Below are 19,035 nucleotides of genomic sequence, written 5' to 3' on the forward strand. Positions count from 1 at the left end.
GTGATGGTTTTGTTCTTCGACATAATAAGTGCATTGAAACAGTAAACAGGCGCAAATGATTATGTTTATGAGCAGGGCTCTGTCGGGAAGACCTTAATGCATGTGCAAAGTGTCGTCCCAGATTAGCCTGTGCAGTCTTCGCAGGGTATTGGTATACTGCACCAATAATGTACTGGTATACTGTACTAATTGGAAACTGTGATACTATACTGATAGGAAACTCAGGCATACTTGACTTTATTGGTACTGGAATACTTAGTATCACACTAATAAGTTACTGCAACACTATACTGATAGGGTACTTGTAACCTATACTTATAGGGAACAGGGATTATATCTTAACTAATATGGTACTAAAATAATAAAATAAAATAATAAGGTACTTGTATACACTACACTCAGCTATTTTATTGCCCATTGGGAAAAGCCCAATTGGGAAAAATATGCCCGAAAACCCCTGAAATTGGTAAAATTCGCATTGTGAAGTCTTCATTATTGGGAAATTGGTGAAATTGGGATTTTTTAACAGCAATTGGAATATTTTTAGTTTTTTTCTAATTGGGAAAAGTGCTATTTTCGGGTACTTTATAAAGAAGGAAATGAATTGCTGACACATAATAGTGTGGTCTAAGAACTCAAAATAGTTTCAATAGCTGTAAATGTTTGTGTGTTTTCAGGCGATGATGAAGTGCTGATCACGAGCCCACCTATCAACACCGAGGCACAGCAAGGGGCCGAGGTCAAGTTCACGTGTTACGTCAGTGTCCCGGAGCACCTTAAAGCAGAAAATCTGCGCGTGAAATGGAAGCATAACGGACACTACATACACGCGAGTGATGCCACAAAAGAAGCCAAAGACGATACGGAGCAACTGGGGCAGTACATGGCAAAAGGGTCTGAGAGATTTCAGACAGAAGGGGTAAACAAGTACCTTGCCATGGACCGGGGCCAGATATTCTATATAAACAATGTGGAAGCGAACGATGGTGGAACGTATACATGTATTGTGCATGTAGGACATTTAACTGTTGGACTGTCCAGTGCGAAACTTGTTGTCATTGGTGAGTGCTGTGTGTTGTCTATTTTCATAGATTTGTCACTTGTCTTTTTTATGTTCCAGATTTGGCAATCAATTATTTAAAGTTATCCGCAGGTTTAAATCCAGGAATAATTTCGATCTATCAAAAATCACGAATAGTTTTGCCTGTTTCTTTTAACATTATAAACACGAAACATGTTTAATTGCCCTAACACTCAATAAACATGTTATGGTTATTTTATCCACCTCAAAAGTTAACAAAATATTAAAATGTTTTTATTGTTTTTGTGCCCCAGAAGGAGGGCATATACTCAAGTGTTCGCACTGTCTGTCTGTCTGTCACACTTTGCGTTTAGGTTTCAAAAATTGCTCATTACTTCTATGTCGCTTCAGATGTAACATTCATATTTGGTATGCATTTGTATATGGACAATAACTTTCCATACGCATACAAATTTTGCCCCTTTGACCTTGACCTTGAACTTAGGGTTCGGGTTTAGGTTTCGAAACATGCTCATAATTTCTATCAAAGCGTTTATCTGGGGCATATGTCATCCTATGGAGACAGCTCTTGTTTTATTATCATCTGCCATAGGAGGAGGGATATTGTTTTGGCGTTGTCCGTCCGTCCTTTTTTCTGTCCTTCCGTCCGTCGGTCCGTCTGGCACTTTTGTATCCGGAGCCATATCTTGGAAGTGCTTTGGCGGATTTCAATGAAACTTGTCCGTCCGTCCGAAAAAAACTTTAACATTGGCCATAACTTTTTCACTATTGAAGATAGCAACTTGATATTTGGAATGCACGTGTATCTCATGGAGCTGAACATTTTGAGTGGTGAAAGGTGAAGGTCAAGGTCATCCTTCAAGGTCAAATGTCAAATATATGGCGTTTGTCCGGCCATAAACTTTAACATTGGCCATAACTTTTTCAATATTGAAGATAGCAACTTGATATTTGGCATGCATTTGAATCTGATGAAGCTGCTTATTTTGAGTGGTGGAAGTTCAAGGTCAAGGTCATCCTTCAAGGTCAAAGGTAAAAAAATTTTTTTTTTCAAAGCGGCGTTCTCATGAAGCTGCACATTTTGAGTGGTGGAAGTTCAAGGTCAAGGTCATCCTTCAAGGTCAAAGTTAAATAAACAACTCTCTTTTTTCAAAGCTGCGTTCTCATGAAGTCGCACATTTTGAGTGGTGGAAGTTCAAGGTCAAGGTCATCCTTCAAGGTCAACGTCAAAAAAAATTAATTTCAAAGTGGCGCAATAGGGGGCATTGTGTTTCTGACGAACACATATCTTGTTTAAATTCTTTCTCTTTCAGATATTGTCAATCAATAACATTTTGACTTGACAAAACTTAATTGAATAATTAAGTGTAAACTGGAAAGTCATAGGTGTCCTGCATGGTCTTTATTTCATGTTGACGATGGTTTCACTCTACTGCATTAAAAGGATGAAGTGTTCAGTGAGATGGTGTATTTCTGAACAAACAAATATTTCATTAAATGTCTGAAATGCAGAAGATAGACAAGGATTATCTTATCAATAAATCAAAACAGCATTAAAAGAGATTCTAGCTTCAATCCTATGAGATTAAAAATGTCATTCCGCATTTCAAAATAATGCATTTTTACTTTGTTCTAGGAAAAATTTGCTAAATTCATGTGTGTTAAGTGTTGTACCAGATTAGCCTGTGCAGTTTGCACAAGCGAATCGAGGACTATACTTTTCTGCCTAACTTGAATTTTTGCTAAGAAGAGACTTCCTTTAAATGAGAAATTCCATAAAAGCGGAAAGACAGTCGTCTCTGATAAGCCCTCACAGACAAGACAGTCGTCTCTGATACGCCCTCACAGACAAGACAGTCGTCTCTGATACGCCCTCACAGACAAGACAGTCGTCTCTGATACGCCCCCACAGACAAGACAGTCGTCTCTGATACGCCCTCACAGACAAGACAGTCGTCTCTGATACGCCCTCACAGACATTTGACAGTCGTCTCTGATACGCCCTCACAGACAAGACAGTCGTCTCTGATACGCCCTCACAGACAAGACAGTCGTCTCTGATACGCCCTCACAGACAAGACAGTCGTCTCTGATACGCCCTCACAGACATTTGACAGTCGTCTCTGATACGCCCTCACAGACAAGACAGTCGTCTCTGATACGCCCTCACAGACAAGACAGTCGTCTCTGATGAGCCCTCACAGACAAGACAGTCGTCTCTGATACGCCCTCACAGACAAGACAGTCGTCTCTGATACGCCCTCACAGACAAGACAGTCGTCTCTGAAACGCCCTCACAGACAAGACAGTCGTCTCTGATATGCCCTCGCAGACAAGACAGTCGTCTCTGATACGCCCTCACAGACATTTGACAGTCGTCTCTGATACGCCCTCACAGACAAGACAGTCGTCTCTGATAAGCCCTCACAGACAAGACAGTCGTCTCTGATACGCCCTCACAGACATTTGACAGTCGTCTCTGATACGCCCTCACAGACAAGACAGTCGTCTCTGATACGCCCTCACAGACAAGACAGTCGTCTCTGATACGCCCTCACAGACAAGACAGTCGTCTCTGATACGCCCTCACGGACTGCAAAGGCTAATCGGGGATGACACTTCACATAATATATATGAATTAAGCCAAATTTTCCCATAGAGTGGCAAAAATATTTGCAGAAAGTATTTGCAGAGATTCTAACCTCAGTCCAATGAGATTAAAAAATTCTCAAGCATTCGCCATTCCTCTATTCTGAGGCTAATGCATTCAATTGTGTGTATTTGCGGTACCACCAGATCCACCGAAGTACGTGTCAATAATTAAGCAAATTCAGACATATACATTAGATTGGACATTTTCAGTGGCTCCAGATCCACCAAATGACGTTTCCATATTCAGACTGTAATGTAAGACTATAATATATAAGACTGTGTATATTTTCAGTACCGCCAGATCCACCGAAGGACGTGTCCATAATTTCGTGTGGCAACATGGCGGAGCTCCAGTGGACGCCAGGGCGTGATGGTGGGGCCAACATCACAGGCTACCTGGTCCAGTTCAATACCTCGGACAATCCTTCAGAATGGATTAACTATCACGACGAAATTCCCGGAAAAGTGCAAACAACTTACGTGAACCTACCCCCATGGGGCATGTATAACTTTCGACTTCTAGCGCGCAATAAGGTGGACTATAGCAAGCCCAGTAACCCAACGAGGCAACCATGTACAACGCCACCTGAGCGACCGTCAACGAATCCGAAAGATGTGCGTACGCAGACACACAAGAAAGGCAAACTAATAGTCAGCTGGACGGTATGTTGATAAGTGTTATTCTTACAACTCACGTTTTAAATATTAATCACAAACAGTGTTGTTGTTTTTTTCAATTAAATTCGGGCCTGTTTAAAGACCCATAACCAAGTGAGATAAGTATGTACTTTTCCCCAATGGGACCTAAAAATTCCCAAACAATGGCAGTGCTCTTGTTTTAATTAGTCTGAAGATTTAGTTCAATGTCTATCAAACTCTTATAAGTTCATCTTTAGTCAATGTTATATCAAAATCACTTTTTTACTCGATTTGAAAGCATTTGTTAGACGAAAAACAACAACACTTATTTCCCAATTTAAGTCAGAAAGACCCGATTTTTCCCAATCCATGAAGGGACTCAGCCCTCTTCCCAAAATAGTGGAAAAAACCACTGAGTAAGAGGAATACTACGTGTTTCATTACGAATTTCTTGAATGTCTCATAGTTTTGGTTACCCCAAAACCTGGTTTACTACTGTAGGATTCTGCAAGATGTGAAATGACAGCAAAAAGATGAAGAGTGGCTGAGGCCCATATTCAATAAACAGTTCTTAGACTTCAGTCTAGGACTAAATAATATTTCTTAAATTTGAATGTTCAAGAATTGTTCAATTTCTAGCAGAACTCGTCATAAACACCTCTATTGCATCATTCTTCATGTAGCAGATTCAGTTAAGGACATTATCACCAGTGGTAGCTGGTATATATTCAAGCACTGGAAGTATTTTTTAGCGAGGCTGTTTTCAGAGAAAAACCGAGCTATTGTCATAGCCAGCTCATCGTGTCGTTGTCGTGTCGTCCGCCAAAATCAACGTGCTTCCACCTACAACTTTGAAACTAAATATGTAGATGCACCTTGATGAGTTCTACATGCCACACCCATTTACGGGTCACTAGGTCAAAGGTTATGCGGTGCTCTTGTTGTCTTTAATTCAGAAGTTTTTATGCCTCCAAAAGGACGCATATTGTTTCCGCAATGTCCATCAAACTGTCAATCAGTCCGTCACTTTGTCCTGTCAGGTTGAATTTCCAATGTCCGTCAAACTGTCAGTCAGTCCGTCACTTTGTCCTGTTAGGTTGAATTTCCAATGTTCGTCAAACTGTCAGTCAGTCCGTCACTTTGTCCTGTCATGTTGCATTTCCAATGTTCGTCAAACTGTCAGTCAGTCCGTCACTTTGTCTTGTCAGGTTGCATTTCCAATGTTCGTCAAACTGTCAGTCAGTCCGTCACTTTGTCCTGTCATGTTGCATTTCCAATCTTTAGCTCAACAACTTTTAATCATATCATCAACAAATTGAGCTGATGCGCCAGTAATAAAAACCATAACTCTTGCTCCCCTATTTTAAGAGTGATTGCCCTTGTTAATTTTTATATAAATTTTGTTCAGAACTTACCTCAAAACCTTTAAGAGGAATCAACTTGAAAGGGAGCGCAATAAAATACCCTTGTGAAATGTTACTAATTGATGCATGACTTGTGGTTTAATTGTTGTGAAAGACCTTTAAACACTATTCTTCTCTCGTGTAATTTTTTTTTTTAAGTGTTAGATTATCATCTTAGCTCTTACAAAACCAATTTCCCATCTTTAGTATTCTCAAAGATATTACATTTTAACCTTCCCATTTGGCAACTGAAATTCATTGATCTGCCCCTGTTTTCATCATTTCTGAGCATATTTTTTGTGTTAGAACAATAAATCACATACAATTATATTTTTTATTAGTAACCAAACCATGAAAGTATATGACTTTTGTGTAGGTTTATAAATCAAATACTATAAATTTGTACCAAAATTTCTAGTTAAGGCATACATAATTCTTATTGCTATGCTCCGTAGTTCAGAAACGGTAAACAACGTGAATAGTTAGCAACAATAATGAAAATAAAAAAAACAAATATTCATGAACAATGACAAATTCAGAAATGTAATTCCATTGAATGACAGAGCCTCATTTTGCCATTATGAAATCAATTGTATTCCACTCGTGTCAGTTTATGTTTCATCAGATGCCAACCATATTGCGTCCGCATTGGTACAATTAAGATTTAGTTTTGATAACCCTTCATATATCGAAAATATCTTCTTATTAAAGAGTCATGACCACATATGAAATATAGAAATATGTTGGGAGTAGAAGCTTAATGTCTTTTAAGATGCACATGGAAATCTGAATGCATTTCTAGAACAATTGCATCTTGAATATGCAAACAAGAAAACACACACACAGAGCACCAGAAAAGCAGGCAGCATATGAAGATAACAATGGTAGGGTGGTGTCTCTATTGTTATAAAATCAAGATAAAGCCCATGATCATAATGCCCTGTGAAAAAGTTAAAATGATGTGGAAATAATGCAGAATTCATGAGTCAGTGGATTCCCCATTATGCATTCCAACCATTCAGTTATTTGAGCAAAAGACTTAAACCAACTACATGGATGTCTGAATGATCTAGAAAGAAGTAACAATGGAATATATTTGCATTCTTGCATGCACGTGCTTGCATTCAGTTATGCATCTGTTGAATGAAAATGAAAGCAAATTAGATAATGTTTTGTTGTTAAAAAAAGGAAGATAATTATGTTTCAACAATTATATTGCAAGGTGCTACCCAAGGTAGTAAAGGTAGTAAAGGACAGATGAGTGCAATTCAAAGCATGATATCAGGAAGGTAGAAAGATGTGTTATATATTGATCACAACTATGTTTATATACACTTTTCAGGTAAAATATTGTACAGAAGCTGATAAATATATAACATGATGATGACTTTTTATACAATCAGTATATACCTGTCTGTTTGTTGGTTTGCTGGTTTGTTTGCGTCAAACTTTAACATTGGCCATAACTTTTGCAATATTGAAGATAGCAATGATATTTGGCATGCATGTGTATCTCATGGAGCTGCACATTTGGAGTGGTGAAAAGTCAAGGTCATCCTTCAAGGTCAAAGGTCAAATATATGGGGGGACATAGTGTTTCACAAACACATCTTGTTTCTTTTTTTCCTGCATCTATCAAAGCCACCACCATCCACAGCTTTAAATACATGCATTGATTTTCAAGTTATAAAAATATGTGATAACCCGACTGGTCTATTTCAGCCTATGCCGCGCCTGCTTTACAATGGTCCAGGTTTCCAGTATGTGATATACTGGCGACGGAAGGGCAGCACCTACTGGAACGAAAACATCGAGCAGCATCCAAAAGCGAGCATGTGGGAAGTTAGCGTCAATGAGACGTACGCGCTCTATGAGATCAAGGTCAAGGCCATGAACCAGATTGGGGAGTCAAGGCAACCAGCGTTCATATATCTCGGGTATTCGGGAGAAGGAGGTACGTTTTTCATTGAGGTTTTTTTAAGCGAGTGTCAAATATAAGAATACACTTTTTCGTAGTTTTATATATTTTAATTATCATACATTTCATACATACTGATTAATTTGACATAGTCTGGCTTTTGGCTGTTAAGTGAAGGTCAAGGTCACTGTTGTTTAAAATAGAAAAAGACTTTAATAATAGCTTGACTATTGATAAAGATATAGTGCAGGAGTTTTTTCGTGAGGGTGGATTACATGAATACTTAGCTTGTGATCCCATTTGGGACCATTTGAGTGCTATGTAAGTATGATAATAATGAAACTCCATAGACATTATCGGGAGAGAAATTTGTGTTAACATCTGATAGTCTTTTATTTGAGGAATGTGACCCCTAACCTATCCAATACAGGACAATTCATGCAACACAACATTTAACATAAATCATAACAAAGGCTGCATGGGGTCTCTGCTATTAAATGGTTAATGCAATGCATTTGTAGTTTAAACCAGTTTAAGGAATATTTTTTTTATTGTCAAATTCATCTGCTCATGCATTTAGTGAATAGTTATATTACTGCTATAAAGTAAGGCCCGTATTTTTTAATAAAATGATTTTATGATTTTTTATGCCCCCAAAGGAGGGCATATAGTGATCGGACTGTCTGTCTGTCCGTCTTTTCGTCACACTTTGTGTTTAGGTTTGCGTTTAGGTTTCGAAAAATGCACATAAGTTCTATGTCCCTTCCCATAGCAACTTGATACTTAGGATGCATGTGTATCTCATGGAGCTGCACATTTTGAGCGGTGAAAGGTCAAGGTCATCCTTCAAGGTCAAAGGTAAAAAAAAACATGTATCAAAGTGGCGCATAAGGGGGCATTGTGTTTCTGACAAACACATCTCTTGTTTATCTAAAAGTTTCGAGAAGAGGGAGGAAGAAAAAAAGATGGGGACCATAAATGCACTTATGTTAAAAATGTTATGAAGTTCTTTGCAACCCCAGTGACTTTTTCAATAATGTTTATGTGCTAAATAATCATAATCAGGTTGTAGGTCCTGATTTTCATTTTTAGCACCACTGGCCAAAGGCCAGCGGGGCTTATGTCATGGTCCTGTGTCCGTCGTGTGTGCGTCCGTGCGTGCGTCCGTGCGTGCGCCGTGCGTTAACTTTTTCTTTAAACATCTTCTTCTCCTAAACTACAGTCCAAATCTGATGAAATTTCTCAGGAATGTTCCTGTGGTAAACCTCTTTCAAATTTGTTCAAATTATGCCCCTGGGGTCAAATTTGACCCTGCCCCGGGGATTCAAAAAATTGAAAATTTGCTTATATAAGGCCTATTTTGTGCAAACTTTAAAAATCTTCTTGTCCATAACCATTAGGCCTAGGGCTACCAAATTTGGTATGTATTGACATCTTATAGTCCTCTACCAAGTTTGTTCAAATTATGCCCCTGGGATCAAATTTGACCCTGCCCCGGGGGGTCAAAAAATTGAAAATTTGCTTATATAAGGCCTATTTTGTGCAAACTTTAAAAATCTTCTTGTCCATAACCATTGGGCCAAGGGCTACCAAATTTGGTATGTAGTGACATCTTATAGTCCTCTACCAAGTTTGTTCAAATTATGCCCCTGGGGTCAAATTTGACCCTGCCCCGGGGGGTCAAAAAATTGAAAATTTGCTTATATAAGGCCTATTTTGTGCAAACTTTAAAAATCTTCTTGTCCGTAACCATTGGGCCTAGGGCTACCAAATTTGGTATGTAGTGACATCTTATAGTCCTCTACCAAGTTTGTTCAAATTATGCCCCTGGGGTTAAATTTGACCCTGCCCCGGGGGGTCAAAACATTGAAAATGTGCTTATATAAGGCCTATTTTGTGCAAACTTTAAAATACTTCTTGTCCATAACCGTATGGCATAGGGCTACCAAATTTGGTATGTAGAGACATCTTATTGTCCTCTACCAAGTTTGTTCAAATTATGCCCCTGGGGTTAAATTTGACCCTGCCCCGGGGGGTTAAAAAATTGAAAATTTGCTTATGTAAGGCCTATTTTCTGCAAACTTTAAAAATCTTCTTGTCCATTACCATTGGGTCTAGGGCTACCAAATTTGCCATGTAGTGACATCTTATAGTCCTCTACCAAGTTTGTTCAAATTATGCCCCTGGGGTTAAATTTGGCCCTGCCCCGGGGGGTTAAAAAATTGAAAATTTGCTTATATAAGGCCTTTTTTGTGCAAACTTTAAAAATCTTCTTGTCAATAACTAATTGGCCTAGGGCTACCAAATTTGCTATATAGTGACATCTTATAGTCTTCTACCAAGTTTGTTCAAATTATGCCCCTGGGGTCAAATTTGACCTTGCCCCGGGGGTTTAAAAAATTGAAAATTTGCTTATATAAGGCCTATTTTGTGCAAACTTTAAAAATCTTCTTGTCCATAACCATTGGGCCTAGGGCTACCAAATTTTGTATGTAGTGACATCTTATAGTCTTATATCAAGTTTGTTCAAATTATGCCCCTGGGGTCAAATTTGACCCTGCCCCGGGGGGTCAAAAAATTGAACATTTGCTTATATAAGGCCTATTTTGTGAAAACTTTTAAAATCTTCTTGTCCATAACCATTGGGCCAAGGGCTACCAAATTTGGTATGTAGTGACATCTTATAGTCCTCTTCCAAGTTTGACCAAATTATGCCCTTGGGGTCAAATTTGATCCTGCCCCAGGGGGTCAAAAAATTGAAAATTTGCTTAAATAAGGCCTATTTTGTGAAAACTTAAAAAATCTTCTCGTCCATTACCATTGGGCCTAGGGCTACCAAATTTGGTATGTAGTGGCATCTAATAGTCCTCTACCAAGTTTGTTCAAGACCCTGCCCTGGGGGGTCAAAAAATCAAAAATTTGCTTATATAAGGCCTATTTTGTGCAAACTTTAAAAATCTTCTTGTCCATAACCGTATGGCATAGGGCTACCAAATTTGGTATGTACTGACATCTTAAAGTACTCTTTCAAGTTTGTTTAAATTAAGCCCCTGGGATCAAATTTGACCATTCCCCAGGGGTCACAAAATTGAACATATGCTTATATCGGGCCCATTTTGTGCAAACTATAAAAATCTTCTTGTCCATAACCATTGGGCCTATTTCTACCAAATTCTGTAGGTAGTGACATCTAATAGTTCTCTACTTAGTTTGTTCAAATTATGCCCCTAGAAACAAATTTGGCCTTGTCCCAGGGGTCACAAAAATGAACATATGCTTAAATAAGGCCTTTTTTGTGCAAACTTTAAAAATCTTCTTGTTCTTAATTATAGAGCTTAGGGCTACTAAATTTGGTATGTAGTGATATCTTATAGTCCTCTACCGAATTTGTTCAAATTATTCCCCTGGGCTCAAATTTGACCCGGCCACGGGGGTCACAAAACTGAACATATGACGTTTACCAGTGGAGATTACTGCGGCTGTTCCCCTGCGAAATGTTGTTCTGCAGTTCACGAATAATTCGTGAACAGTTCATGAACTGTTCGTGAACTGAGTTCATGAACTGTTCACGAATAGTTCGTGAACAGAAAATGAGCCACGTCTGTGAAAAGTTATTGAAATTTTAGTTCATGAACTGTTCATGAACACTAATGGCATGAAGTGTTCATGAAATATTCTTGAAACCTAATGGCATGAAGTGTTCATGAACTATTCTTGAACCCTTATGGCATGAAGTGTTCATGAACTATTCTTGAACCCGTGTGGCATGAAGTGTTCATGAACTATTCTTGAACCATTATGGCAAGAAATGTTCATGAACTATTCATGAACATCAATGGCATGAAGTGTTCTTGAACAGTTCATGAACAACACAATTCTTGAAAAATTCTTTAGGGTTTTGCTGTTCACGAACAGTTCATGAACATTTTCCTTCTATTTTTCAATGGCTCATTTTCTGTTCACGAACTGTAAGTGAATAGTTCATGAACCATAGTTCTTCAAGAGTTCATGAACTGAGGTGGCATGAAGTGTTCATGAACTATTCATGAACAAGAATTTGTCAATTTATGCAAAGGTTATCATAAGTGTTACTAAAGCTCAACAAACAGGTCAGGGTAAGAAGAAACAAGTCTTGTATTAGCACTTAACATATTGATAGCAACATATAACAATAATTTAAATATAACACTAATAACTGAGGTACAAGTGGTTTGATAATACTCTTTAAATTTCATAATACAACTTTGCACTATATGTTCATGAATAATTCATGTATTGAAAAGATTATGAATAGTCTCATTTTCAGTTCAAGAATCATTTACTAATCAATGGTTTCCCTGAAATGGTTACACTTACAGTGCCAAAGAACTTGAAATGGAACCAATGGCTGATCAGTTCAGCCGGTAATTTATTAAAGACTTACATTTTCAAATATAACATAAACCATGTGCCTTCCGTTTCAACTTCCTGTGCACACAATATTCTTTCTTTGTAAAAACAGCAATGCAATGTACATTGAGTTCTTGATATCATCTTAAACTGTTCTTGAAATAAGATGTCCTTAAAACGTTCTTAAACGTGTCTTTTAAGTCTTCCAAGAACAATGACAGATCCTTTTAAGAACATATTGGATTCTTAAAAAGTCCATCATACGTTCAAAAACATTGTGTAGACCTGTTTAAGAACATCAGAAGGAAACATGTTGTTCAAAAAAGTTCTTAAAGTGTTCAAGAATAGTTTAAGAATAATTCAAGAACAGGAAAGGTCCTTAAAAAGTTATTGAAGTGTTCCTGAAGGCAGTTCTTGAACAGTTCTTGTACAAATGTTCTTAAAATTCTCTAGAACAGGTCAAGAACTCTAACTTACAGTGGTGAAAGTACTATGCATATTCATACTAACTTCACAGGTTTCACAAATCTACAAGATTTGTATGCTAGACATTTCAATATTACTTTCAAAAATATGTATGAAACATCTAGCCAAAAGGAATTCATGAATTATTCATGATGGATCCTTAAAGTCTGTCTCAGAAAAGTCATTAGAAATACTTGTGCATGAAATGTTCATCACTAAGTATTTATGGTTAGATGAAGAACTGTTCATGAACTTTGAAATGTTCAACAATAATTCATAAACAGTTCATGAACATGTCTTAAGAACAGTTCATGTCCAAAAGTTCATGAACCAAGCTCAGGAACTTTTTAAGAACCGTTCATGAACAGTTCTTGATTGGCTTGAAGTGTTCATGAAATCATGAACAACATTTCGCCGGGGTTTGGCTGTGACCAACAACAACATCAACATCTTGTAAACATGAGATAAAACCCCGTCATTTAGTGCCATTTTAGGTCAGATGGTGACTGCTTACAAAGGCATTGAAGTAAGAACATGTGTTATAAATGTTTTTCTTATAAACTGAAAAAAGTCGGGTTTTATTTAAATATGTCGAAAGTGACCATATATCCGGATGAAAATATTTTGGATGACATGTTAATTTCATGTCTTTTTTATAGTGTTAAAACCAGTTTAATAATATATTATTGATTTTAAAAACACAGCTTCCATGAACATAATTATTTCAAGGAAAGTCAATATATGATACTGCACGGTAAACTCAAACTTTGTATCGAAGAGAAGGTGTTGAAATTAATAAAGTGCAATGTCTTAACTATCGTATATGCTGCTTTTTAATAACTAATGATTCATTGTTCCATTTGTGAATCGTGACTGATCATGAATTGTTGAAATGATTGTCAATTGCTCAACAATCCATATATATTTCTGACCATTTTATAATTTTCTTAATATTAGATATGAATTGATCTTAGAAGTCAAATGTATTACTTAATTAAATACATTTATAAATATAAAGAAATAATCATTAGATTATCATAATATTCTCAGGCTTGTTGGTCTTAGGGATGTGTGGGTTGATGAGCAATTTCTCCTTTTATCACAATTATTTCTACCCTACCTGATCATTTCCTTCATATTCCATTTTAATTCAATTGACGTCTGCAACCTCTTTCAAATTGAGAAAGTCCAAAATGTGTTGTTTGGTAAAGGGTTAAGGAATTTTGATTCCTATGGGTCTTGTGAATCTGTTTCAAATCAAATGCGTAGATATGATCTTCAGCATCTAAAAGTATGTGAAATAGAAAGAACGACAATATATTTTGGAGAGATAAATGTACCTACGTTATAAGCAAAGGACCTGTGCAACAATTCCCAGACTTTTTTGTCTGTTTAGTTAACACGGTTGAAACTTTTTCCATATATAAAAATGCTCATCCTTCCAACTTTAAGCGCCCAGAGCAAAGAAAAAACAGTGGAGCGATGCAGGGCCATCATGGCCCTCTTGTTTAACGGTACGTTAGACTATTTGATTAATTTTTTTGCTGAGCATTTTGGTCATAATTTATGTCATTTTGCAGACGGGTTAATGAAACAAAATAACTTTGTTTTTTTTAAATGTCTCATTTGGTTGAAACTTGCAATTCCTATGTATGTTTTCACAAAGACTTCTTTTATTGCATTAAAAAATACTATATCTCAACAAACAACAAAGCTATTGAGGTTTAAAGGACATATTATATAGTTCATTGTCTAGTAAAAATCAATACCGCAGATAAATACAACACAACAATACAATACAACGCTTTTACTCTCAGAAGTATTAAACAACCATAATGTTACTTGTAAAACATTTTTTGTTTAAAATAACAATTTCTTGTAGACTTTAAATAATTGGTCATAATGTTCATAATTTGGTAAAAACACTGCTATTCTGAATTAAGGTAGCGCACCTCTAATGGGCACATATCCAAATATAATTTAATTAATTATTTTCCTAATCAGCATCATTTCACTGAACTACATGCAAATTTGTATGTAGGCTTTCCATGCTTAAAAAAAAAATATACCGATTTTTTCAAAACCACCCTCACGCTCGGCTTTTGTCCAGTTTATTTTCATCCCTGGGGTATATAAAAGTTCCATAATTCATTCAAATTTCCAAATATGGGCATGCAGTTGGTGTGTACAGATGCAGTAAAGGTGTTTAAAGTTTAAACAAGATGAAATAAGTATTATTTTACAGACATTTATTTTTTACAAATTTTAATCTATGGAATAGCGCCATGAAATGTAAGTGATTTCAGCCAAGTAAAAATTGGGTCGGTTAAAAACTAAGTGTCATAAAATTCAAAATAGTATAATTTAAGTTATATTTTAAACTTAGTTTTTATAAAAACACTATATACAGCAAAAGTACCCAAAAAAAGACAGATTAACCGTTTACTTTTTGAAATAAAAATAAAAATGCAACATGCATCATTCGTATTTTCAGCAGTAAATTAATCAATTTAGCCATAACGTTGTTTTAATTTTAAAATTGAAGGATGTGCATACAATTTTCAACATATTTAACAATAAACTTAGCTTATGTGCTATATTAATTCAAATTACGTTAGAAAAGAAATAAAACGCTTCGCAAAAAGTATGCGATGTCGGCAGGAATCGAACCTGCGCGGGAAGATCCCAAAAGATTTCTAGTCTATCGCCTTAACCACTCGGCCACGACAACTTCACATCATTACAACCTTAAATTAAATATCCATAAGTAAACAGGTAAAAAGGCTTGTCGATCTTTGAAGAAATTGCAAAATCGTATTTTTCAGATGATAATTGGATCAAAGTCAATATTTATAGTGAAAATAATGTATTCTTAATGAATAAGTTAAACATATATCAAAATTCGAAGTTTGAAAAAAATAAAATGCATCTTTCGGAAATAAGTGATCATTGAAGATCGGCAATGATCGTAAAATAAATTGCGGGAAATCATTAGAGGTGCGCTACCTTAATGCACTCTGGCAGGACACACAGATCAAGAATGAACTTTCTCTCGACAGTCTGTGTATCCTCTCTTATAGGCCATACAAACTCTCTTGTTTTTTAAATAGTTTTTTTTTCTAAATTAATTTATTTCTAGCTCAAATTTTTCAAAGAGTCAAGTTTTGCAATTTTCTATTTTTTACATCTTCACAAGAGAATGCTAACTGACATATTGGACCAGTGTATTTCATTTCGGATACAACTTCATCCTTTTTAACTTGAAAAAAATACAAACAAATATTTCAAATAATTTATTTATTTTATTTGGATAATCATGGTTAAAAACTATTTAATAAAGCTGTTTATTTGTGGGGTTTTTTTACTTTGGGTACAAATCATTCCGGATCAAAACTGAACTTTCTTACTCATTTCATATAATTGAAATATTGAAAAAAACAATTGTACTATATTCACAAATTCTTCACTACAGCTGCATTAAACAAGCAATACAACTGTATTCTTTAAAATATAAATGCATTTGTGCGTAAAATATTGAAGGTTTAAAGTTGATAGGTGTAAATTTGTTTTGCATTTGTGGCACCTGTTAAATGCATTCTTTTCTAATTGCTTGTAACTAAATTTTCTAATAATATTTAGTAATTTTAATACTTTAATGTATTAATGCATGTGATAAATACATGTATATTATTTGAATTTGTTTTAGAACCAAGCATCTGTTTCATATATAAAACTGGCTTTTGGCATAGGAAACAAAGATTGAAGTTAATTTATTTTTTTCGACAAAAATTTGAGTAGGCGTGTTCTGAAAATCCTTTTAATTAAATATTACTGGCATTAAGGAATTAAATGAATATTTAAAACAGAAAAAAGAGAGAAAAATTGCATGATTTAATCAAGGTATAAAACTCATTAAAAGATGAGAATATAACTAATACTTATTTGTTTTGCTGCCAACAGAGCCGACAGTGGTACCCAAAGATTTCCGGTTGGACCCGACCAAGCCCATAGGGGCCCACAGAGCTCACTTCATCTGGGAGGCGGTTGATACGTCTGAGGAGAAGATCAAGGGAGAGTTCAAAGGATACAAGGTAACCATAGCAACCAGACTTGCTTGACGAAAATCCCTTCATTTGCCTTATTTTTATGTATGAGGCGCGCTTTTGGAAAAAGGGGGCTTAATGTATTTTTCAGACTCACAAGTTTAATACCTTGCATAACTAGGGCAAAAGTGGGAAATTCCATATGAGCATCCCTCTGGGGGAGCTTAATTCATGTGTGTGCAGAAACAGTTTAATAAGACTTTGTAGTGGTGATTAAATTCCTACGCCTTTATACTTATGTCTGTGGATTATTCAACGAAAAACTATGATAAAAACGTATTATTTCTCTAATAATCCACTGAGAGAAATGTGATGGATAAAACCAAATATAATTTTTTTGTCACTGAATGTTTCTTTTGCATATGGAAGCTCTGAATATGCTTTTCACAGAATCAAATATCTCATAATATTTGAGAGCTTTATGGGAAATGAATGACATTTATATGAATTAAATAATGAAAACCTGCAGTATCTTGTGGAGCAGGTGAATGTTTTATGGCAGAAGGGTTATATTAAATTGCAAATTTTGCAGCATTCAGTCCTACAAAAGTATCAGAGAAGGATTCATGGAATTGTATTTTTGGAAAATCCTTATGAAATTTCTAAACGTTATGAATTTTTGTTATTAACATATGAAAGTACTGAGCTACCTACCTTGACATTTTCAAGGACCAGGTGTTAAATGCTGCATTTCCTCAACATGTACTTTAGTTTAGTACTGCTTTTTTGTATCGTTTTACCTTTTGTACTCAATTGCATGTTATGACTTATGTATACCTACAATAGACGTTAATTGATGTAGAGTGACAATGTATGTTACTGCTATGCATTGTCTTAATATTCAGGCACAATATAACTTGCACATTTTGATATGCACTCATCAAACATGTTTCCTCACTTTTGCTCACTTTTGAGATATGTAATTGGAATTCAAGTGAGAGTTGTCACAAATGTTCTGTATGTTTTCAAGTTATGGTACTAGAAATCTAGCGAGGGCCATCACAAATGTTTTGTATATTTTCTGTTTAGGTTATTTGATATCTAGCGAGGGCCATTACAAATGTTTTTGTAAATTTCCTATTACGGTACTGGAAATCAATCATCAAATGTTTTTGCAAACTTTGTAGTAAAGTAACTAGAAATTAAGCAAGGGCCATCACAGAAGTTTTTGTATACTTTCTAGTTGCATTACTGGAAATTGAGCAAGGGTCATCGCAAATATTTTATATACTTTCTAGTTACGTTACTGGAAGTCTAGCGAGGGTCGTCACAAATGGAAGGAGGTGGACATTGTGATAACACGAGAAGACCACGATCGCCCGGATGTGCGGGCGGCCATTGATGGTCTCCCGGCTAACACAGCTCTGCGGGCGCAGGTCTCTGTTATGAACACCCACTACACAGGGCCCTCCAGCCAGATCATAGATTTCCTCACACCTGAAGGAGGTATGACGGTGTGATCAAATGAGAGGCAGTTTGGGAAAAGTGGGCTTAATGCATCTGCATAAAGTGTCATTTCTGGGGCGACACTTTTTGCTTAAACTTGTTGTTTTTTTTGTTTTGGAGAGACTTTTTTAACAACAATTTTTTTTAAGCAGAATGTGTTTTCACTGATAAGCCTGAGCAGACTGTAGACTAATCTGGGGTGACACTTTACGCACATGCATTAAATCCAATTTTCCTAGAATTATGCTCAAATAAATATTGGTTTTCATTATCCCCGCTTAAAAAAAATTGGAGGGGATATTGTAATTGGTCCCGTCCGTCTGTGCGTCCGTCAGAACTCTGTCCAAATGATTTTTCAGTGTACAGTTAAAAAAAAAAAAAAGCTTCAGGTTTCCAACCCTGACTCAATAAACTTACCATTTTTAGTACTTTTTTAATGTTCTCTACATACCACATGTCATCTTTGTATATCGTTTTATCCATCAAGTTGTTTAAATTTTATTTCTTTGACCCACAAACCTCACAAAAAAGAAATAAAATTGTAACTATTTTCAATGAAAGTCAGACTAACTTAGTGTTTTCTGCCAATGTTTTCTCTTATCCCAAGTTCTAAATCAAGAGGCAGCCTAAAAATTTTAGAACAATAAAAGTCATTTGTCACTTTCCATTTCTACTTGTATTTGTTAAATAGAAAGCTTTTAACTGTTGTCAGACAGTCTATTCTTACAGTTTTAGTTCGAGGATAATTTTCAAGAGAGAATTATTCCCGGAAATAGTTTCACTTCAGAGTCATTGGGCACTGTTGATCTGTGGGCATAAACATTCAGTCTTGTTTCATGTGTCTTGTATCATCTATCCATGGATGACCTTGAGACTGATTGAGCCTAGGAGAGGCATGCGGGGACATACTAAATGAAATGTAGAACTCTTGAAATGAAGACCCTGTAAACAACATTCACACAACCACTCATACAACAC

At 36.1% G+C, this 19,035-nt stretch overlaps 1 protein-coding gene and 1 non-coding gene across 6 annotated transcripts in view; one reads left to right on the forward strand and one right to left on the reverse strand.

Annotated features, from left to right (window-relative positions):
- Positions 1–19,035, forward strand: part of LOC127876261 (neuroglian-like) — a 281,922-nt gene that overhangs the window by 243,696 nt on the left and 19,191 nt on the right. For 4 of the 5 annotated variants that reach the window (XM_052421350.1, XM_052421349.1, XM_052421347.1 and 1 more), the window contains 5 exons: positions 678–1,061; positions 3,987–4,357; positions 7,459–7,690; positions 16,469–16,599; positions 17,850–18,057. In XM_052421350.1, coding sequence (XP_052277310.1) covers positions 678–1,061; positions 3,987–4,357; positions 7,459–7,690; positions 16,469–16,599; positions 17,850–18,057 — 1,326 coding nt within the window. The remainder of the gene's footprint in view (positions 1–677; positions 1,062–3,986; positions 4,358–7,458; positions 7,691–16,468; positions 16,600–17,849; positions 18,058–19,035) is intronic. The other variant, XM_052421351.1, reaches the window with a different exon arrangement.
- On the reverse strand, positions 15,158–15,239 carry Trnas-aga (transfer RNA serine (anticodon AGA)). The gene has a single exon. It is a non-coding gene; the product is annotated as a tRNA-Ser (tRNA).

Source organism: Dreissena polymorpha, chromosome 4 (assembly GCF_020536995.1).
Source record: "Dreissena polymorpha isolate Duluth1 chromosome 4, UMN_Dpol_1.0, whole genome shotgun sequence".
Classification (NCBI taxonomy): Eukaryota; Metazoa; Mollusca; class Bivalvia; order Myida; family Dreissenidae; genus Dreissena; species Dreissena polymorpha.